This window comes from Apodemus sylvaticus, chromosome 2 (genome assembly GCF_947179515.1).
Source record: "Apodemus sylvaticus chromosome 2, mApoSyl1.1, whole genome shotgun sequence".
NCBI lineage: Eukaryota > Metazoa > Chordata > Mammalia > Rodentia > Muridae > Apodemus > Apodemus sylvaticus.
In genome coordinates, this window is record NC_067473.1 from 137,868,698 (window position 1) to 137,893,911 (window position 25,214).

The 25,214-nt window shown below is 36.4% G+C and overlaps 1 protein-coding gene across 6 annotated transcripts in view; it reads left to right on the top strand.

Moving 5' to 3' along the window:
- LOC127679002 (contactin-4) overlaps positions 1 to 25,214 on the top strand; it is a 358,955-nt gene that overhangs the window by 67,786 nt on the left and 265,955 nt on the right. For all 6 annotated transcript variants that reach the window (XM_052174443.1, XM_052174445.1, XM_052174444.1 and 3 more), the window contains exon 2: positions 10,991 to 11,086. In XM_052174443.1, the coding sequence (XP_052030403.1) occupies positions 10,991 to 11,086 (96 nt within the window). The remainder of the gene's footprint in view (positions 1 to 10,990; positions 11,087 to 25,214) is intronic.

A 25,214-nucleotide genomic window follows, 5' to 3' on the forward strand; every position in this document is an offset into this window, starting at 1 on the left:
TTGTGGTGCCACATCCAGCTAATCACGGTCACCTCCTGGGCTAGATAGGTGCACATTTTTATGGAGCACACAGGGAAGCTCGAGTGTTTTAAATTGAGTTCTTCTTTGGCTTCTTAAATAGTACAAAGGGCTAGATAAAATAGAGTATGTCAAAGAGATGAAGGGAAGGAATGAACTCAAATGAGAAATAAAAATAGCTGCCTGGAGAGTCCTAGACTTTCAGAGAAAAGGGCAGCAAAGCAAACTTCATTTTCTTGTGAAGTTGAGAAAGAAATAGTTGATGGTAATAAAGTGTGCATGACAGAAGAGCTGGGTGGACAATCAGCTACATACTTTTAATTCTAGTATGTAATTCAATATACATTTTAATTCTGTATACAGAAGCTAAAGGTATGGGTTTCTGTGTTGGAAAGACCTGATTCTAGTTCAAACTCTTCTGTGTGTTCCATCTGTAATCTTGGGTATTTTCCATGCTCTCACATGGATGAAGCAATAGAACTGACTTCACAGAGTGGTTGTAAGAAATACATATAAAACTAAGTCTAAGTTCTGTGTGTGAGCTCATTAGAACTGGCCTTATATTCTTCTGAAGAAGTATTGTTTATGAAAGTAGTGAGGTAATCAAAGTAACCTACAGACGTCTCCTCAGCATGAAATACAAATTATGTGATCTTTGGAGCTTGCTGTAGTATTGTTCTGTAAACAAAAGCCAAAGTAGTATGTTACAAAGAACACAGAGTAAGTTAGTGACCTGTTTCAATAAATGACAGATTACTGGCCCTGGGGAAATGTGTCTTTGGCCATCTTCACATGTTTTTCTCCATCTTTGTTGCTTTGTAATGATTCCTTCATCAAATTCTGCAGCTCTGCCTTTTCTTCCCAACTACTTCATAGGTTATTAAACTTGTCTTCATTTATTTTATTATTGCTTTTATAGTTATCCGAAAGTCATATGCTACCTATCTGTAGTTCTATTTCTGACTTGCTGAATAGTATTAACCTGATTGAATTAAGTCACTCTTTAAAATCATCAATATAAAGATGACCAGAAAACACATTTGCTTTTCAGTATTAATCCAGCACCCCTGTAAGATTCAGCCAGTCAACATTCCAGCATGAGGATGACATTCAAAAGACCTCATCTCTAGCTGAAAAGCTATTGACAGCTTATGGCTTCAAGAGGAGAAAGAACCAGTATACTTTAAGGGTGTGGCCCCTGGTGGGTTGGTTAGCTCCAGTGGGTATCTACCCAGCCAGAAGCATATATGAAGTACAAATTGAATTTTGTGGGTTAAAGGGGGAAAAAGAGAAAGAAACGTTTTTGAGAGGGGAAAGGGGAAAATCTAGGTTCTTTAGGAAGAACTGAAGGATAAATATAATAAAATACTTTGTATACATGCATGAAATTCTCAAAGAATTAATAACACAATATATTTAATGATATATTAAATTTTAGGATATTCTATAATATGTCTTATAATCATATATTATAAGTAACAATAATGTTATGTTTTTAAACATATACCTTACTTTATACAAAAAAGTAAATGAGATAATGATTTTCAGGCATTTGCAAAAGATATAGAATGGGATTTGCTGTATTTCTTCAGTTATTGCTGATATAGTCGATGGCAACAAACAAGGAGCTCAATGAATTTTTGCTGAACACTGGATAAAACAAATGAAAGTTACTGATATAGAAAGATCAGGACAGATGGCTTAGTGTGTAAGAGTATGCACTTTCTTCAGAGAACCTGAGCCCAGTTCCTAGCACCGACAACCTCCTGTAACCGTGGTTCCAGGAGACCCGAATGCCTTTTCTGCACACATCAGCACATATTTGTATATACTCCACATAGATAACTACAGATGTATAATAAAAAGTCAAATTCTAGTTCCTAAAAAAATTGCAAGAGTAATACACATGTGCTTCTATCAATATTTTATGATTACTAGTATACTTGATTATATTTAAGCATTGGTTTGTGTATATATATATATATATATATATATATATATATATATATATATATACATGTACACACTCATAGTATAGGATGTACTCCTAAAACTTTATGCTTAGTGACTAAATGTTTATAATAATGCATTTTGATTTCTGATTAAAAATAGCACAGCAGGGCAGGCAGTGTATGTGATTCAATAGATGAAGTGACTACTTAGTATCCTCAAAGCCCTGGTGATTATCTTCAGCACCACACAAAATTGTGTGACATAAGCACATGTACACAATCTCAACTCTCTGGAAATAGAGGCAAGAATATCATAAATTCAAGGTTATCCTCAGTTACATAGCAAATCTGAGACTACTCTAGGCTGTTTGAAATGATATCTCAAAGAAATTCTTTTTTAAAAAAATAAATAACACATTTGATTTTAAAGAAGGAAATTTCCCTATTTTATATATACTTTTTCATTTTTTTTTAGTTAAAAAGCAGCACAGTTTCTCCCAGACAGCAATATTATACAATTGCTTCTAGGAAATTACCTGAAGCTACAACATTTTAACTCTTATGATGACTTCAGTCCACAGATTAGAAGAAACACAGCAAAAGATATTGTGTTTGAGGTTTTATCAGCATGTTGGTGGTGTGTGGGAGGGTGGTGGGGTGGGTAGTGGGTGTGTTTGTCTGCCTGCCTGTCTGTGCATGTGACTGTTTGATGTGTATATGTGTGTATTTGTGTGTATATGTGTCAGGGTGTGTCTGGGTGTCCTTTTCTGTGTATGTGTTTGTGTGTATCTCTGTGTGTCTGTGTCTATATGCTATGTCCCAATAAAACTTTGACTTTGACACACAAATGCCACTCAGATATTTAAACTCATTTTCTCCCAGTAAGAAAATGATGCTTTCTTTGATGCTTAAAACTGGCAATGGTAGTACTAGCACTTACAGACCACTGACTTTGGAGCAGGCAGTGACTTAACTGCTTTACACATATCATTTTCATCTTCAGAGAGCCCTATGAGATGGGAATTATTGACCTGATACTGTAGACGAAAAAATTGAAGTTCAAGGAGATTAAGGAACTCACCCACATCATAGGGAGATGGAGCAGGAGTGAGCGCTGAGCTCATTCACCAGGTCTCTGATTCCAAAGTCAGTGTGATAACCCATTAAGCAATTCTTCCTCTTGCCGTAAACTCACACTTGGAAACCCAGTCAACCATGCCAGTCTCACTAATGGTTTCTTCCTCTTCCCTGAGTGGAAATGTACAAAAATGTGGCTTTTTGCAACCCATGAGGTTTTGTGAATTCAGATTTATTCTGGGTATGAGCCTCTGCAATCCCAAGAAGCATGCATATGTGCACCCACACATAAGGACCAAATGGAAGACATTAAGACATGATTTAAAATATGCTGCCTGGTAACAGGGTTTTGGAATTACTCTCTGAAAATAGCTCTTTCTTTTTATAAATGTTGAAATCATCATTATGGAAATCATATTCATAACCAATGTATTACTTGACCATCTTCCTGGATTGATATTGATTTCCTTATTGATTGCTTTTTTCCCCCAAAACTGAAGGAAGCAATGAGACAGGAGATGGGTGCTGACGGTTTCTTGTGCGAAGGTCACTGTGAGAATAGAATCCAGGTCTATCCAAGTCATGAAAAAATAAAAATTGTGTATTTTTAAACGTCTCTTGTATAGTACACATAAATACAGGATGCATAACTAAAACTGGTTGTGGTTTGTACGTAGTTTACTACGACACTTTTCATTCTTCATTTTCTTCCTTTCCTCTGTGGACTTATAGCACACCATGATGTGTGTTACTAACTCATTAACCTTTCCTGGCCATTTTACAACTCAAGTTTTTATATGCTCCTCTGGGAGGTGCCAGCTTGCAGATAGCATCAGCCCTTCCTGCCCACGTGTGCAATGACTGGTCTCTTAATGGGGGCTTAAATAAATTGCTTTCTCTTAGTCAATGTTATTATTTCTCACAAAAATTTCTTAGATCATGTTGCTTTTATTGGCTCTGGAACCTGTCCAAGTATTTATGGGAAGCTACTATTTTTTTAACAAGCTCTCAACATTTAATAACTTTCTAGACAGGAAATGTTTAGATGTTTTCCATCTTACTCTCTGATTTACTCTGTGGTTTGAATTCTGAATGCTTTTCTGTTCTAAGTTTATTAGTAATTTCATGTTGCAATTTTAGGGCTTTTGTGCCCTTCATTCTTCCAGGAATTTAACTACCAAAGCCCTTTGGTAGGTACCCAAGATGAGCTAGCTCATTCCAAATGTTGGAACACATTTTCCAATTTGATGAAAAAGTAAGATATCAATAGGATATTTTACAAGAGAATAAAGGATAGATACTTGGCATTAAAATATGATTGGCAAACATATCTACCATAAAACTGTTCACACCCCAGATCATTATTTATGAAATTTTTACATAAAATAGTGGCAAACAAAGTGATCACAGAACTAAAGTTATTTTATGGTCTGTGCATTGCATATCGATGACCATAGGTAAAGGTGGATTAAGAAACTACTTTTTTATTTATTGTTTTCTTTTTTATATATTTTTATTTTCTATATTCTTTGTTTACATTCCAAATGATTTCCCCTTTCCCGGATCCCCCCCTCCCCATATGTCCCATAAACCTTCTTCTCTCCATCCTTTCTCCAATCACTTCCCTCCTTTTTTTCTCTGTCCTTATATTCCCCTCCAATGCTAGATCAATCCTTTCCAGAATCAGGACCTTCCCCATACTTCTTCATGGGAGTCATTTGTTATGCGATTTGTGCCTTGGGTATTCAGGGCTTCTGGGCTAATTAATATCCACTTATCAGAGATTGCATTCCATGTGTAATCTTTTGTGACTGGGTTACCTCACTTAGGATGATATTTTTCCAGATCAAACCATTTGCCTAAAATTTTTGTGAATTCATTGTTTCTAATTGCTGAGTAGTATTCCATTGTGTAAATATACCACATTTTCTGTATCCATTCCTCCTTTGAGGGGCATCGGGGTTCTTTCCAGCTTCTGGCTATTATAAATAAGGCTGCTATGAACATAATGGAGCATGTGTCTTTAGTGCTGCCGGGGAATCCTTTGGGTATATGTCCAGGAGAGGTATAGGAATAGAATTGAAGATCCAGAAATGAACCCACACACCTATGGTCACTTGATCTTCGACAAAGGAGCCAAAAAAACATCCAGTGGAAAAAAGATAGCCTTTTCAACAAATGGTGCTGGTTCAATTGGAGGTCAGCATGGAGAAGAATGCGAATTGATCCATTCTTTTCTCCATGTACTACACTCCAAGTGGATCAAGAACCTCCATGTAAAACCAGACACACTGAAACTAATAGAAAAGAAACTGGGGAATGCCCTAGAGGCAGGGGTATGGGGGAAAAGTTCCTGAACAGATCACCAATAGCTTATGCTCTAAGATCAAGAATTGACAAATGGGACCTCATCAAATTACAAAGTTTCTGTAAGGCAAAGGACACTGTTAAAAGGACAAAACAGCAACCATCAAATTGGGAAAGGGTATTCACCAACCCTACATCTGATAAAGGTCTAATATCCAATATATACAAGGAACTCAAGAAGTTAGACCCCAGGGAACCAAATAACCCTATTAAAAAATGGGGCACAGATCTAAACAAAGAATTTTCACCTGGAAAAATTCAGATGGCTGAGAGGCACCTTAAGAAGTGCTCAACATCATTAGTCATTAGGGAAATGCAAATCAAAACAACCCTGAGATTTCACCTTACACCAGTCAGAATGGCTAAGGTCAAAAATACAGGAGACAGCAGGTGTTGGCAAGGATGTGGAGAAAAAGGAACACTTTTCCACTGCTGGTGGGGCTGTAAGATGGTACAACCACTTTGGAAATCAGTCTGGCAGTTCCTCAGAAAACTGGACATGACACTTCCAGAAACTACTTTTTTAAAGAAACTGTGGAACATGCATATTAATTCTTTGTCATACATTATGTCTTGTATTCAATTGTGATTTTAGTAATTTCATACAGGAGTTAAAGGGAGAACTTAAAATAATGACTAGGCCAGTTATTTCCTAACAGGGAAATATTCCTTTTTCCTTTTTTAAAGAGTTATTTATTTATTATATATAAGTACATTGTAGCTGTCTTTAGAAACTCCAGAAAAGTGAATCAGATCTCATTATTGATGGTTGTGAGCCACCATGTGGTTGCTGGGATTTGAACTCAGGACCTTTGGAAGAGCAGTCAGTGCTCTTAACCACTGAGCCATCTCTCCAGCCCCCAATATTCCTTTTTCTTACCAGAGTTGTTTCTTATTCTCTTCCTCCTTCTCTTCATCCTCCTCATGCTTCTCCTCTTCCTCCTCCTCCTCTTCCTTTTCTTCCTCCTCTTGTTTCATTCTTTTACCCAATAATTCAATTTCCACATTAAGTAGTTATCTAGAGAGGATGCCAATTTGAGATTGATATCCTTAATCAACACACTGCATTATAGTGGAGCTGCCCTTACAATCATTGATAGAAAATTCATTTGTGTACACTTCATTTTTGTCAATTAATTGGCTTAGGTGCTCTATGTCCTTGGCATTATGACATTCCTAGTGAAGGTAAGGAATCAGTGGCTCCTGAGGGAATTGAGTGTACTATTTTGACAAGTTTCCAGGTGCATGAACACTGAAATGGTGAACTTTGTTACATTAGCACTGAATTTTCAGACATTACTTATGAATGGAGAACTGGAGCCGTAATGGAACTAGATGAAGATATGTAAGAATAGTGCAAGGTACATAGTATAACCTCAGTATAATCTGCAAATGGCTATGGCTGCACGTTGTATGATAGTCATGGTGAAGAAGTGTTACCCATAATGTGTTCTCTTTAATAGTGGTTATCATTATTTAATCATCTCTAGATTATGATCATAATCTAAAGTTACTGTAAATACATTAATTTATATTTAACATGGTGTGTGTATTTTATTTATAGTCTTTAATATTGAAAACTCACAACAGAATACACACACACACACACACACAAACACACACTTAAATAACTAGACCCAAAAGCTATGTCTCAGTGAATGTCTGTATAGTTTGAACAGCCATTTGTGATAAAATCTGTGAAGCTTGACTCTTATCTTTCACTAATTTGTTTGTTTGTTGGTTGGTTGGTTGGTTGGTTTCAGTGCTACATTAGGATAAAAAAATGCATTCTATAATAAACACTGCACTGCATATTTTACATTTATTATCTGTTTTATAAATATTGCCAATAACAATCTTGGCCATTAGTGAACAAGTATAAATATTGCTCATATATATATATATATATATATATATATATATATATATATATATATATATATATATATATATGACACCATGTTACTAGCTATAATATTTGAAAATATCACCTAGAGGTGATATATTCACCAATATATTCACCATTATATTTACAGAAATATGGACAAATATATCATTTATTTTTCTTAGCACCCACAGTTCACTCTGCTGTGTATTTGCAACTTGGATGTCTTTTAAAATTAGATGCTTAGGGAGTAATTTTCCATGGGATCACAACATTGCTTGGTGGACAGAGCTTATGCTGAACAACCAACCTGGAAACATTAAAGGATTTGTGCTTGGATGTATCCTTTCTTGCATAGTATTCCCTTTAACAGTTTGCTTATTTAAAGCAAAGCACGTGTAATCTGCAATTTACATGTCATAAAATGACAAGACCACCACAACTAATATGTGGCAGAAATGGTTTCCAAACTCAGGTCTGTCCAAAAGACAGCTTTTCCACTCAGAATGGATCAGTTCCACCATCTGGGATTCTTTTTAATTAATTACAAACAAATATTTTTAAATATTTCCTCAAAGCCATATGAGTATACTCTGAGCACTCAAATATTATAAAATTAATGGCATTCATAAAGTAAGAATCTGGATCCCATTTTTAAAGCTCTAGTAGAATATTTGAAAGTTGTATTTTTTTTTTTTTAGTTTTTTTTTCATTTTGGAAAATGTATTGACTTTTCTTTTTATGTGTATAAGTGTTGCATGTATGTATGTATGTACATCATATGTAGGCAGTAACTGTGGAGACCAGGCAAGATGTCAGTCTCCTGGAAGTGGATATTCGAATTGTGAGCTACTCTTGTGTGCTGGGAACTGAACCCAGGTCCTTTGAAAGAAGAGCAAGAATTTCCTTACCCACTAGGCCATTTTTCTAGTTCCATGTCTCATTTTGTCACTCTGCTTATTAAGAAAGAAGTAATGTTTGCTTATGTCTAAATGGATTGACTGTTCTTTGTTTTTATGCCACTGTGAAAATTGGATGGGTTAGCTACCCAAAAATGTAGATGGCACATGCTAAGAGCCAAACGGTAGTTTATTTGCTGAGATTCAGCATCTTTTGTAAGAATAAATGTTTAAAATACTTAAAATGGTTTAAAAATTCCATGGAATGCTTTTTATGAAAATATCTATTTTATCTACTTTCATATTATTTCCTTAAATAAAAGAAAAACAGCATTTTCCCAGCCATAACCTAGAATCTATTTGTAGTGTTTGAGTGAAAATATACTCCATCGGATTATATACCCATATGTTTTATGCCCCGTTACTGTAACTGTTTGGGAAAGGTCACAAGCTGTGGTCCTTTTGGAGGAGGTATGCCACTGGGGATATAGGCTTGGAGGTTTCAAAACTACAAGTTCTTTCCAGTGTCTTCCCCTCTTCCTCCTGCTTGTGGATCATGATTGTCTTAATCAGGGTTTCTTTTCCTGCACAAACATCATGACCAAGAAGCAAGTTGGGAAGGAAAGGGTTTATTCAGCTCACACTTCCACATTGGTGTTCATTACCACAGGAAATCAGGAGTAGAATTCAAGTAGGTTAGGAAGCAGGAGCTGATGCAGAGGCCATGGAGGAATATTACTGGCTTGCTTCCCTTGACTTGCTCAGCCTGCTCTCTTATAGAACCCAATACTACCAGCCCAGGGATAGTACTACCCACAACGGGTCCTTTTACCTTTGATCACTAATTGAGAAAATGCCTTACAGACAGATCTCATGGAGGCATTTCCACAAAGGAGCCTCCTTTCTCTATGATAACTCCAGCTTGTGTCAAGTTGACTACAACACCAGCCAGTATAACAATGAAGACTCTCAGTTACTATTGAAGCATCATGCCTCCCTGCCTGCTCCCTGCCATATTCCCTGCCGTAGTTGTAATAGAATCCAACCCTCAAGAACAATGAGGCCCAAATTAAACACTTTCTTTAATAAATGAATTTATTATAATGACCTATTACAGCAATAGACAAGTTACTAAGACACTGTTGAATGAAAAGATATACACTACATCATAAATGTAATTTTGGATTCTAGCATTGTTTGTTTTGTTTTAGTTTTTTTTGTGCAGATAGTATGTCTCCTTCATTTAACCCATCTTCCCCCTTCACTGCGATAGTCTTTGGATTTATGTGATTAGGTCCTGCATTGAAGGAATTGACAGAGATTTTGAACCAGTGTAAGGTAGTATCATCACTCTCAAAGTACTTGTATTCTGGAGGTACCAAGTGAAACTTATCTAAAAATAACAACAACCACAATAATGGAAAGCCTGTGTAGGCTTAAGATTTACACAGTTTTAGAATAAGCTATGTGAAGACAAAATTGTGTGTAGCTTTTAATGTATAATAAACTTTCCCTGAAACTAAACTGGGTGTCAAATATGTCCATTTGGACCTATGGAAAGGTTGTTCAGGCTCATGTGGCCCTACCACTCACAAGTATTACCAGCCTTAGTAGACTTCGTAGTAAGGATAAACAGGAATAATACTGAGCTCATATGATTGCTATATAATTGCTGTTTATCTCTCATGAGGTAATCTTATCATTGTAAAGCAGCCACCCAAATGGCCGAGGGAGAAGTCAATTTTCTTCTATCCCAGTAGGTACAGCTACATGACTTGTAACCTTGTATGACATACGTGAGTCAGAAAGGACTTAAATCCATAATTGAGTTTTAGATTGAATAATTAATTAGTACAGGAGAGAAAATGAAATAATAATTCCGTCTATGCTCATTATTAAGAGAATTCATATTGGTGACATAGGAGGTGAAAATACTCTGTTCAAAACCAGCTTCCCCTTTATTACATGAATTTTATATGACTATTTAGTTGCAACTAGTTATTTATTTCTTCTAGGTGAAGACTTCAGGCTATAAATGCCTTATCTTTCTTACTTGTATACGTAGAAGTTTCTCCCAAGAAAATGATAATTTCTTACCTGCTTTTAAATATTTAAAAACAGCTAAGAATTCAAAATGACCTTTTTTGATTCCAAATATATCTGTGTATACTGTACTTATATATACACATCCACATCCATGTACCTATATACATATAATGTGTACATTGAAGAATAGAGTTCAGTAATCCCAGCCCCTGGAAGGGTGATATATATATATTAGAGCAAGAGATCATTGCATAAAATAGATTTGTGAAATGAAATGAACAGAAGTGAACAGAAACAAGAATTTTTATATTAACAATGACACTTAACTACTGGAGGTTATACAAATTTCATTTTCTTCACCTAAGTTGGTATTACCTAGTAGAGTTTTCTAGAATGATAGAAGTGTTTTTATGTACAATGCACAATGTGGTATGTGGTTATTAAGTACTCAAAAATCGACTAGTGTTATCTGAGGAACTAAATTACACATTTAATTTTAGTTATTCTGAGTCTGAATAGACACAAATGGAAAGCGCCTGCTTTATTGGACAATTTAGCAATGGAATATAGGAGTAAGAGAAAATATTGATAAAAGTTTCAGTATCAGTTACTCAGAATTTCCCTGGTATAAGTGAAATCCAAAATATTTTTTTCAACACAACTATCTTCTAGGAAATTGTCATAGTGTCCCATGGTACCTTAGGGCTATAAAGCTTAAATGTGTTTTCTTTCATTTCTCCCAACAGATCTTGAAAACTTTAAGACAAGAACAAGAAGCACAGTGTCAGTCCGTCGAGGTCAGGGAATGGTGCTCCTGTGCGGCCCGCCACCCCATTCTGGAGGTACATAAAAATATGTCTACACGTGCATGCATACTTCATTGGCTGATATTTTTCTTGCAGAATGTTTTCTCTCTTGACATCAACTGAGGTGACAGTGTCATTTATAGTGATTTCCATAGTCCTTCTATGTAGAGAATGGCTGTTATGATTCCTCTTATACTTAGAATCGGAAAATAAAAGACAGTACAAATGTCCCATGTCACCATGTGCCTGGCACAAAGGAAAAGATGTTCAAGCCGGTCAGAGTCAGAATCCTCTCATTTGGTCAGGTGATGTGGCTAAACTATGAGTACCTATTATGTCTGTGCAGGTTAAAAGGAAAAAATGGTGCTAAGCCATTTTCTCCAAGGCTGTGTCTGAGAAGAGCTCTATAGACTGTCCGCATTAAACCTCTGCAACCAAATATGTGTGCTTTGATTTTCTATACCAACAAGCAATTCTCCAGAATTCTAGATACCAGCTGGTTATGCAATGATTTAATTCCATTCAGTATCTATAGATACAACTGCCTAGAGTTAGCATCAGACCCCACTAATAAAAAGAGTCAGATACACAAGGCTCTTCTACCTCCAGGACCAGGAACAGCTAACTTCCTAATCTCCAGTGTTTCTGGCCAGCTACTCCTAAGACAGGTGTAATGATTAGCTATAGCTGTTAACAGAACTAAGGAAGCAGTTCACTTATTACTTTAGTTAATCACGTCTAGGGGCAAAAGACACTAAGAAATCATGGTTATGTTCATAAAGAATAATACTGAAAAATGCCAGGCAAAAGTTATCAAATATTTAGGGTTAAATAGTGATACTTATTAGAATTTCACAAAGGATATTTTATGTATGATTATTTTATTTGTATGTATGTATGCATGTATATGTATATGTGTGTATATATATATATATATATATATGTTGGGGTTTTCTTTTGCGATCAAAACTTGCTATCAGTTTCCCAGAATTAAAGCTACACATTTTTGTGAGCTGCCATTTAGGTGCTGAGTATTAAACCTGGGTCCCCTTCAAGAGCAGCTAAGGCTCCCAATTGCTGAGTTTTCAATGATAAACTTGATAAAATCAGTGGATAGAAAGCTGGTTAAGCAGGCAAGAATACCAGAGAACACACATTCGATGCTCAGCACCTACAAGGTGGCTCATAGTCACCTACAACTCTAGTTCCAGATTATCTGAAATCTCTTCTGGCTTTCTTTGGAATCAGGCATTCATATAATGCACAAATAAACATGAAGTCAAAACACTCATACATGTAAAATTAAAGCAAAGAAATCTTTTCTTATAAAAGACTGATAGTAACTATTCTTGGGAGATCTGATTTAGTTAATCTACTATCATGATTCCATAAGTTTTCTGTTTGACATTTATGGCTGAAAGAGCAAACTTTCAAACTTGCTGTTTGAAACTACTATTTTTTTTTCTTTTATTCAAAATTGTAACTTCTTCTGTGTGTATGTAATAGGCACTGACCATGTGTATATGCAGGTGTGCATGTGTGTGTGTGTGTGTGTGTGTGTGTGTGTATGCATGCGTGTCTGTGTGTATGTATGTGTATGTGTGTGTGCATGTGTGTTTGTGTGTGTGTATGTGTGTGTGAATACATGTGTGCATGCGTGTGTGTGTGTGTGTGTGTGTGTGTGTGTGTGTGTGTGTGTGTATACACAAGGCAATGGGTCAAACTTAGGACATTCCTTAGGAGATACCCACCTTAGTTTGTTAAATCTTTTGTTTATTTGTTTGTTGTGTTCTATTTTGAGACAGGGTTTCCCTTGGGTCTGGAGATGTCAGGCAGGCTAGGTTCACTGACCAAAGGTCCACAGGCACATACCTGTCTTTGACTTCCCAACAGTAAGATGATCCTATATAACATCACATAGATTTATCTGGGTTCTAGAGCTCATATGCAGATAATTCTTGAGCTTCTTTGAGAAACTCAACAACTGAGACAAGTCTCACCTTTATAACTTCCTTTTGAATCTAATGTCACATATAGCATTCCCAGCAGAGAAGACAATTAGGGAGAAGACTTGGAAGCTTTCAATTCAAGAACAAGCGCACGGCTTTATGGAAATCAGCAAGTGGAGTCTGTCTGAGATATGGGATGGCTAGGGTTATCGGGGCTTGTGCATTAAAAAGGGGGCCGTTCCTTAGTAATGCATTTCCTTACAAATGAAATCAGAAGTGCTAAGCTCACAGACACAAGGGAAATCCCTAGTTCCGATTCAAATCATTATCATAAATTGTGTCAGTATTTTGAAATCTCGAGGCCTCACTCTTCCTGTCTTGTAAGGAAAGAACTTACAAATCTCTCAGATCCCTTTTAGTCACATTATTCCATAATTATAACTCAATAAATGTTAATGAATGTCTTCATTAAGTGTCTTTGCATTGTTGGGGCCTATCCTTTTTTAAAGGAAACCATTCACTATCAACATGTATTTTGATTCTTGTGAAATGTGTTCAGATTAGCACTTATAAATATATAATCTAATTAAAATGAAAATGGGAGTTTTGCTAATTTTTCTATGAGCACCTTCAGAGTATTAAGCTTCAGAAACATGACAGTGACTGCCACAATTCATCTTAGAGGTGTATTTTCAGTGTCCTCCTCTTCCCTGGTGTAGCAGGAGCAATGTAAAGGACACAACATGATGACGAAGTGAGGGGTCTGTGTTGCCTGATGATGAGGTGCCTAACTCCTTCCCGCTTCCCACTGAGAATGTTATTAAAAATTGCCATAGACGTCTGAAATATGTCTGTCTCCATTGACAGCATTCAGCATCTCTGAAATCTACTTCCTTGAGCTGTTCTGACATTCTTGACAGTCTGGAGGGTGAAAGACAAGGAAATAAATATTCTCATTATGGGCTCTATTAGAAGCCATGCACACAGTAATGCTGTGTGCAAGACAGGTGCAGCCAGATATTTTCAAGAAAGCAACAAAGAACATCTTGAAGGTTGCGAGGGAGCATGTCAGACATGCTATCTGTTTTGTCCAGTAGAGTTAATGATTATCTGATCAAATCTCCCTGCCATTCAGAAACCTCCAATGCAGGCTGTAGTTAACAATTTTCTCATGCTCTTTTTACAACCTGAATGCCACCTAAAAGCTGGTATAATAACCAAAAGCTACCAGACCTACTGGGCATTTCAGACTTACCATATGGCATCCTGGTTTCAATGGTAACATATCATGCCAGGGGGTCGGAAATAAGTCAGGCTTTTACTGTATCAGCGGGGTACTCAGTAAAGTCATGAAATGTACTGTAAGGGATGCCGCTCATCCTGTTCCAAAAAGCATTCATTTTCAGACCCTCATTCAGCAACATAGAAATGAACAGCAAATAATCGTTCTTGAGAAGTATATATTTCCAATTTTTTGTCACTGTGATAGTATCATTTCTGTGTGTGTGTGTGTGTATGTATATATGTATGTAAATCACTACATGGATTTTTAGCATTAAATGGGGATATAGTCACAGAAAAATAAATGAGTCTGATGTACTCTGGTTGTCCTTGGGTGTTCTTTTGTATTAGAAACAGACATCAGTGAATTCTCAGAATTTCCCTTTAATTCTGTCATCCCGTGTATCAACTGGCACCAGAAATTCATGACCTTTAGCCAAGCTCTCATTAGATAGGATTAAAATGAGATGTTTTGTGATGATTCCTTCTGATGTAATTGAGTCCCCAGGTTATTCATCATTGAAATATATCAACTATATTTGAAGGGAGATTTGAGTCTTTTTCTGTGCCACCAAGGTCCTTGCTACTCAAAACCAGCAGAGATCTCAACTGGGAATTTATAATAAGGGCAAATGCTCAGACCCCACTCAGGGCCAGTTGAACTAAATCTTACTTTTAATGAGATCTCCCACTGTTTACATGCATACTGAAGTTTGAGAAACACAAAGCTCCTTCTCTGGTGCATGCACACACACACACACACACACACACACACATCTTACCACTCTGGCCAAGACTGGACCAAGTTATCTTTAGAATTATCTAGGTAATCTATTATGACAGTAAATGGCCAACCATTTCTCAAAGATAATCTGATCCCATAGAACTGGGATTCAGTCTTCCAATATACTATTGTATAGAACTTAAGTTAACTCAGAGGCAGTACTAGATCTGATATCTAGTCACTTAGATCATGTTCCACAAAACCAGTGTAGGGCCAGCCCTGCTTGGGTGGAAATCTTTGATTCCACATCACTCAAGCTGAATTGCTGAACATTCCTTGTATAAAAGTATATTTGGGGGTGGAAAGGTGGTTCAGTGGGTAAAGTTATTCCTATGTAAGTCTGAGACCCTGAACTTCAGTCTCCATACCTACATAAAATGAGGTGTAGTGTGGTGTTCTATGACCTCAACACTGGGGGTTGCTGGACACAGAGGAGGATGGATCCTGGAGGCTCACTATATTCAGTGTAATCAAAATGGAGACTTGCAAGTTCAGTGAGAGACCCTTTCTGAAAATAGTAAGACGAAGAATGATGGGAGAAGACATTTGAAGTCAACCTGTGGTCACCTTCTGAATTTACACCCATGGGAAATACTCATGCAAGGACCTGTACATGTCACATATAATTTTTTAAGACATTAAAATAAAGAATAGAGTTATATGGTCTTAGGTTTTTATTTTTGCTTTTAGGTATTATTTTTTTTACAATAAGAAAAATTAATGTCTACCATTATCCCATCCTAGTTATTCATCTTCAGGAATAGTTCTTTTGTGATCAGGCATCTATTGCTAAATTGTTATCAGTTACAGTCTGGCTTCCAAGAGGTAAAAAGGGGAATAAAATCAGCTGTTCTGATATTGAAACTATTTTCATTTTAGAGACATTAGCTAGTATTTTCTTTGTTAAATTTTTTTACACAAAACACATACCCAATAATGTTAGATTATGTTCCCAATACATCAGACACATAGCCTACAACAGACTATCTGTGGAGTTGTTCATGGTCTTTATACTACTGCCTTAGTTTACATTCTATATTCTCTTTATGCTCATAATAAGCACATGCAGTTTATCATTAAGGAGGAGAAAGCAAAGTGATTATGTGAAGACACAGCATGGTCAATGCCAAGGTTACACATCACCTTTGTATAAATAGTAAAGTGGAAATGTGTTTTGCTCTCTCATGCTAGGAATCTTTGGGCTCTATCCTAAGTCATTTAAAACCAAATTCCTTGGAGACACAGATCCTTTCTGACATCCTTGGACAAACTTCTGGATGTGATCTAATACCCAGCCGAACTATAAAACCTATGTCTACACATTATAAAAATTGACACCTGACCCAAGAAAACCTATCTGTCATGAGCCTCCCCCAGGATACTCTAAGTTCTCCTTGATCTGGACATATCCACATGGATTATCTTTAGAGCTCTAAAAGAATCCCCCACTGTGTCTATTTCAGGTGGACTATTCTATAATCACTAAAGGACAAAATAAAGAGGGGAAAGTGGGGCAGTCATGGTGTAGCCCTTCCTCTCTCTTATTACTACTGCGGACTTAAGCTGATTATCTACTTTCTGGGAGCCACATTTCCTCATTTCAGCTTCTGTTACTGTCCACTCATATCTACTCAGCTTTCAGCACGAACACGCTCTTCTCAGGATTAGATTTATCCAGTTGTGTGCTCAGTCCAAGCTAGGCTGACGTGTTTCTGAGGCAGGAGTAATCTTACTGTGCTAAAATTTAATATCCTTGGAAGCCAGAGTAATCACAAGGACATCTATACTGTAGTCATGCTACCTGACTCTCTACTTTATACCCCATTCCTACTGTCTTCCTCCTGAGTGTGACCATTACTTGGCAATTCTTTATAGCACTGGATTACCAAATACAGGTTTATTTGCTTCAAATATCAATCCATTTCATTGTACGATAGATTTTCAGGTTGCTTCTTGTCTTCATGTCTTACCAAATGATGGGATGGCATAGTAGAACTAAATTTTATGAGAATGGATGGCTGTGTGTTTGTGTGTCGGGGGGGGGGTATGTGTACATGTTTATGTGTGAAGGCTAAGGGAACTCAGGATGTACTTCTCCCGTCACTCTTTGCCTTATTCTCTTAAGATACAGTCTGACTGAAGCTGGCTAGTAGGAGGCTAGCCACTGTAACCCTCCTACCTTTGCCATTAATAGTACTTGGGTTACAGGCACATACATTATTATGCCCAGCTCTTTATATAGATGCTAAGGTTCTGAATTCGGGGAATCATACTTGATGAACAAGCTCTTCCACCTTCTGACCCCTTGCCCTGCCTTAGATCTCAATTTGGCTCAATTCTAAAACTTGAACAATAATAGCTTGAGTTTTGATTCCAGTGTTATTGATATCTATGGTATCTACTTATTTATTGATTCTTGCATTTTGAATCATATCACATAATTCACCCAAGCCTGACAGAATCTTGGATTTGCTTCTCCATGATTTGAACAAATGACCACATTTCTCAGAAAGTAAACCTTCTGCTTTTACCTTATGTCCTCTCCTTTCTCACAGTGAACGTGCAGGCTCTAATGTTCCACCATAACTTGGCTAAAGGTGTGACTCTCGATTCTTCCACAGCATTGTTCCAGCAGAATGGAATTGAGCTTTGTCCTGTAAACTCAAATGTTAGTAGTGTAGGGAGATACAGAACATACAGTGTTAATTCACACAACTAAAACTTAAAAACATAATTCTATTAACTTTATTTGGTCATTTTCATGGGCTTAAGCATAAAATCAACAAACTTTTAAAATATATATATGGCTTTTGACTTACCATCATATAATAACTCATAACCAGGCATAGACTTTTCGGCTAAGTCTCCCGAGTGATTCATCTACGGTTCACATCTATTATTAACTCAAGTGGCTATGCTTTGTGTAGCTTTATTAAAATGCTGATTTAGCCATTTCTCTTAGATTCAATAGTTGCTCTCTAAGACTCGAAATGACAGTGGAGGTAAACTGCCATAATTTTCATGCTTGTTAAGGTCACTGTACGTTGTTATGTTTGCATTTTCTATTAACTGTATCTGCATTCTATTTCATTTCCTTATTTAAAAAACAGATGTTATATAAACATATGAGGAGCCATGATCGTGTGTGTGTGTGTGTGTGTGTGTGTGTGTGTGTGTGTGTGTGTGTTTTACTGGCAATGGCACCTAACTCTTTGAACATGCTGGGCAAACTGCTCTGCCACTGAGTTACATTGCCAGCTTCAGGGATATTTTAAGTAATTTAAAATATTTTGAATAATGTTGAACTGTTTTTAAATAGACTAAAGAATATTGTCTTCCACTTATTTTTATGATGTTTAAAGTGAGCAAAATGTGAGAAGATTTTTAAATGATTATGATGCTAGCAATTAGTTAATGTCATGAAAGCTGTAAGAAACCACACAAAGTGTGTTGAATTCTGTTCTTTTTCTGGTCATAATGTAATCACAGTTAAATGTGTATATAGGCCAGAATGTGAGGAGGCTCCACAATCTACTTTGTCTCATTCCATGTATGTATATATGTTTGCATGAGTGCATTTGTATGTGTGTGTATGTATGTGTAGAAAGGGAACTGCCCCCAAATATTGTTTTAACAGAACATTTAAATGTCAAGGATTTAAATATGGCCCTAAAAATCATGATTTCTTGTTGCTTGGACAACACTAAGGCAAACTCTATTTAGTTTCAATTTCATGTCACCTGAATAGTGATTTTCCTGAGAGATGCCTTAACTTCTTCAAAAAGTTTAAAGTCACAGCTGGCTAGTGAGCTAAGGCAGAGTCACTGGGAATGAATGATTCAGAAGAGGTCCATTCATCATAGACAAAAAATAGGTTCTTGTAATGTGTACTCAGATATAGGCATGATGGTGCAATACTACTACAGTACCATGGCTTAAGGCTTTAAAATCAGTCAAGCCTAGGTAGAACCAATACTAGCAGTATAATTTATGTGCAATATGTATTCTATCCTCATTTCTAGTTCTTAGAAAGAGAACCTTATATATCCTCTTAAAGAAACATTCATCTTAATTCAGTGAATTAAACATTGAGTGATAAATATTAGTCATAATAAAGATAAGTATTATCACTGACATGGGTATCTTTAGATTTTTAATGATAAATGATCTTCAGGAAATCTTGTTTGATACCCCTTAAGTCTTGATACCCCTTAAGTCTAGAATGTTTGTGTTAACAATGTGAAATTGGGCTCCCTTATTTGAAATATGACCAGCCAATCCCAACCTTTCTTCTGTTACTTTGCCAATGAGAGAAGCCACAAATTGTTAGAGAGCTAATCAATGTGTCATAAGGTTAAACAGTTTGCAAATGAAAGCTCTTCTGTAGTCATTAAATCTCCATCTTCACTTCATTGTTGAACAGAACAAGAAGAAACTAAAACCTGCATTGCTCAGGAGTTAGTTGTTACATACATTACAACATCTTATATGTTTTATATATTACAACATGCCAAAAGGACATGGTAGAGTGTTTTCATTTTCAGGATTAGGAGCTACTGTGAGTATCTGTTCATCTACACCAAGTGGAGGCTCTGTTCTTCTCAAGTATGAGGTTGTTTCTTTCAAAGGATTCAACAAAAGTAGAGGGACAGAAGAGAGGCCTTACAGGTCTAGAATAACTTATATCTTCCCTGTAGAATAAAACAAACAAATAAATAATCAAACAAAAAGAAGAAAAAGCAAAAACAATGAAATGAATGCCACCCTGTCAGTTATCTCTAAAATGGTCCACATGTTCTATGATGCTCCTCTCATGATTGTTTTCTGTGAATTGTTCTGTCAACTCCTTCTGATGCAACATGAATGTTTCATGAAGATTCTTTTGAATGCCTAGATAGCAACGACCATTCATATGTGAGTAAAACAAAGAACATACTTATCATCGTGAAACATATTCTGTATCCATAGGTTAGTTAATTCCAGATCTCCATTTTTTGTTTTGTTTCATTTTGTTAACCTGCTGGCCTAGTGTCTAAAAGATGTCCAAAAGTAACAGTTTTCATATTTTAAATCTTCATTCTGCATTTTCATTCTAATAACAGAGGGATTTAAGATGCTTGGGTGGTTATAGCAAGTGCCAGGTTATAACAAGTAGAAACAGACTCATGCTCCTTAATAAATAGCTATTGAATTAGTTCAACAGAGACAATCATTTCCTTAAAAATGGAAATATATACATTTTTAAAAGCCTGTTTTTCTACCTGTTTTGCTTCTTCTTTGTTTTATGTAAATAATTACATGTCCTTTATTGGGAAGAAGACAATGATTATATTCAATTAGTGATTGCCTCAACTATCCACTTTTTATCCTTGACAATTATTATGTACTTAAACCATAGGCACTTTTAAAATGTTTTCTATATCGATTGAAGCTCAAATTAGGAATGTTTCTATTTTCTTTTTAAGCTTATTCCTCCCCACATTCAATACCTGCAAAAAAATCACAGAATTTGTCTCCAGTTTAATTTTTAGAACTAATGGCCCATTGATCAATTAGATGAACAAATGTAATACCTAAAGTAAAGGTCAATTTATAAAGTGATTTTTTTTTTTTTACTGTGACGCTGAATAACCAACATGTCATTTCAGGGAGCTCTACCACATGCCAACATTTCTTATGTGGGGCTCGTTACTCTAGACAGCATCAAGGGATGATGTTGGTTTGGATCATAGGCACTAGTGGGGATATGAAGAATCCAGTGATGTGAAAACATAATATGTTTCCAGTAGAGTGCTACCAGGGATGAGTCAGCCAAAACAGAAGAAATGATCAATGCTGATCCTTCAACAACACGAGCCTGACTGAGCATCTCTCTAAATAAGCAGTGGACATTCACAGTGGGATCCATGAGAACCACTCTTGTTCTAATGCTTGGTAGAAATAGACCCTATGACTCTTGGCCAGAAAAGGAGAAAGATTGAAAGAAATTAGTAGTTCTTTTGGCACATTTTTATCAGGAAACTAATGTTGTCAGGTCATTGTATCAGGTGATATTACAGTGAATTACACAGGATAATGAGAAATTATGGGTTGGGTTATAGAATTTAGAAATAGTCTCTGGATAAGTGCTCAAAGATGAAATGTTTTCCAGAGTCAAAATTCTTGACCTTGTAAATCTTAGGTTCAAATAGGTTAACTAATTTTCTTCATTATTAAATTTTGATTAACATGCAAATAAAATAGATTTTAACATGACATTTTTACACATAAATGTAATGATAGATAGGATAATTGATTAACAGCAAATGTTAAAGGCAGGATAAAGCCTTGTGACTATAGCATCTGAATACTTGTTTTCAAAATTATTTAATTAACTTGCTGTATATCAAAGACAAACACAATGTGTACAAACAGTTTTCAAATAGGGTCTCAACATGAACTCAAGACTGTCCTTTTTGGGGAGCCAGCCATGGCAGAGGTGTTTATTACTTCTTGGTTCTTGAGGCAGTGGAGGGGGGAAGAGCATCTCAGGGGTAAGACTTTATCTTACAGAAAATTTAGGGTTGCTGTATAATAAAAGGTTATCTAAGTCTAAGTTACTATGCTAATGTAGCTGACCTGCCTTCTGTGTTCCTCTGAAGCCAAAGACTGCAAGTCTCAGGCATTTAACACCTCATCCTAAAACAGCAGGAGACTAAGTAAAGGATTAGTTGCTAGAGCCTTTTCTCTATTGTTCAGATACCTCTAGCTTGTCAGTCTAGGGGGAAGTTAGGAACTTCTATTGAACCAGGAGAAGAGAATAACACTTGTAGAAAGTAAAACTTCTACATAAGTGAATATGCATAATCTCACATAAATTCATAAATACAGCTTCAAACATACATATTTTCACACAGTCAGCTGGGCCCAGCTTGCATGTATTATCACAATTTCATACTTACACACACACATGCATGCATTCTCACAATTACATACTTACATATGCATATGGAGCAAAAGACCAAGCACTGGTGCAGAAAGAACTCTGTCATTTTGGATGAAAAATGGACTCCCATATTTATTGCATGGAGAAAGAAAAAGCTTCCACCTTTTTAATGCTAAATGAATTAAATCCATGTTTGTAAGAAAAGGGCTTTGTTTCTCTTAATAAGACTAAGCCTGCCTTGTCCTTACCATGGAACCTGTTCTGTCCCATGGTAAGGAGGAGCCTGCCTGCTCCTTCTGGTCTCTGAAACATCTTCTTTTTTCCTCTTTCCCTCTGCATCCTGCACATTGTTCTCTTATTTTATGTTACCTATAGTTTCTTTTATTTTATTTTATTTTTATTGATTTTTTTTACTGATTATCTTCTTCATTTACATTGCCAATGTTAAAACCTTTCCCAATTTCGCCCTCCCAAAAGCCCCCCTCTCCAAAGATTCCCTACCCCTCCTCCCACCCCTTGCCTCCATGTATATGCCCCTCTACCCAACATACTCTCACCTCCCCCCAACCTCCCCACCTCTGTCCGTTTCCCTTTGTTGGGGCCTCTATTGAGCCTTTAACTGACCAAAGACCACTCCTCCAACTGATGGCCAACAAGGTATTCCTCTGCCACATTTTTGGCTGGAACCATAAGTTATTCTACTCTGCATTCTCCTTCTAACCATGTTCTCTTCTGACTAAAAACTTCTCAGTTCAGTTCTTCTCTCAGTTCTGTTCCTCTCATTAAATTCTTCTGGTCTCCTTTTTATCCTTGGCCCTTAAACATCTTTCAGAATACATGATGACATGTTACAAAGTTCATTGCAAGTTCACACAAAATACCAAGTCATAACTTGAAATAGAAGTTTACAACAGAAAACGCTTGCATGCATATCCACTAGGAGTAATTATCTAGCTATCATTTGTCTTCTCTATAGGTTCATAGAAAGTTTAAAACCAAAACTAAGTTATAAGTGAAGTTTTGTATAGATAAACCCAGTCAATATTTTATCTTCTGTCCTAACACTTATAATAAACCCTAGTTCCCTTTTTATGACCTTTGGTTAATTGTTTTACAACCTCTTGGAATGTGCTCTGAGCAGGAGAAAGTCTTGTTGCCATCTAAGAGAAATTAGCTTGTGACACTTGGGAGACTGACAGAGTTCTCATTGCAGTTTCGACTATCAGAAAAAGATCCTAGTAGCAGTCCCAATTATAAAAGAACTTAATAATCACAGATATAATTTTAGGAATTCTTATAGGATCATCATTAAAACTTAAGTCACCTATTTTTCTACAAAGCACTACTATAAGATAGTACATCTTTGTGGATTTGAAGAGATCTGCTCCAAAGGGGTGTGCTATTACTTATTGATTATTGTATATGCGTAATAATAACAGGAAAAACATACTAATAACAGAAATCTTTCCTAAAATTAGTTCCACACAGCCTTGCTGAATGCGGGCTCACCTGTCACAGATTATATAATAATCCGAAGCATGCATTTCAGGATGATCACCTGCTAGTATATTAGCTTGGCCTATTATGGCTTCTGACAGTCCTTGAATTAAAAACATTCGTACTTCAGCATTCTAAGTCAGGGCCCATTGATATGCCAACATAGTTGGCTGCAAACTTAGCTGACTTGAGTTTACCATTTTGGTTTGGGATTTTGGCACTCATAGACATGTAGAATAATTATAAAATCCCAAATAAAGTGCAGTGTTTATATGGGACCAACTCTCCTCCATTATAAACTGTGCCAGGTCTTTAATTCACAGCCTGATTCAGAGAATAATCATGGCATCTTAAGCAGATACTGTTCACAAAATAAGTTATCCATTTCACAGTGAGCCAAGAAAACTTATCCCTTCTCACTCTGTAACATACTACATTTTTCTCACACTAGTTAGTTGCAGGTTAACACATTATCACAATCTTCACTCTCAAAATGAACCCATGGAAAAGGGGATGTGTCATAATAGTACTCCACAGGAATTCATAAATCCATATGGCAGGCACAGCTGGAGAGGTTGTTACAGTTCATAATGTAGCGTTTTAGGTAACAGTGGGCTGGCAAGAGGGTTCACACATAAGAGCACTTGATGATATTGCAGAGGATCTGGGTTTCAGTTCCCAGCGCTCACATGATTCATAACTGCATGTTCTAGGCCCTCTATGGGCACCAGACATGCACATATTGTACATTCATGCATATATGCAGGCACATTGGTCATACACATAAAATTAAATAATTATTGTAAATGAAGAAATATCCAAAAGTTTCTGTACATTGTGAAACAATTTGGAATGGACAGACTGATTCATTCCTTCAATTCAACTCACATTCCCGGAAAAATGCCATCACACTTAAGTTATAAGCACCTGCAGCTGAGGATGTAATACTTTACCCTGAGGGATGGTTAATTTTAAAAAGGTAAAGAATTCTAAAATCAAATTGTGGGTCATTTAGGTGTCATATTTCTTTATTCTGTGGTTCCAACTTACTGAAAATATAGGCAGATATGACAGCTTTAAGTTCCATCTATGAGACAGATATAGCTAAATTTCTTTCAAATGTAAAGTTTTAGCTTTTTCAGTTCTAGTGGTTGCAATGGAGGATATAAATTAAGAGCTCAAGGGAGAAGAGATTAGAATACCTTGCTCAGTTAAAATCTGAGACTTTGACAGAACCCATGAGGTACCAGACATGTAGATGAAATAGCATAGTATAGAATGGATCCTCATGCCTAGTGATATATGGAGTTAATCAAATAGTCATATTGAGATGTTTGCTCTTGATTAGAGAGAGAGAGCAGGGACAGAAGTCAGTAACTGTTTTGAAATAGGAAACACTGGATTGACAAGGATTCCTGTAAGACTTATGAAGTTTAAAGCTGAAGTTTAAGAACGTGGAGAAAAAGAATAAAAGGAAATATAGTATGTGATGCTTGAGTAGGAAGGTTTCCAAAGAGGTTGATTTGGGGGACTGTAAAGATGACTCAATGATTAAGAGCATGAACTACTCTTGCAGAGAACCCAAGGTTGGTACTCAGCTCCCAGATCAGGCAACCCACACCCATGTGGAACACCGACTCTGAGGAGTTTAGTGCCTTCTTCTGGCCTCCACAAACACCGCTATTTGTGCACACACACACACAATTAAAACTAACAAATCATTTTTAA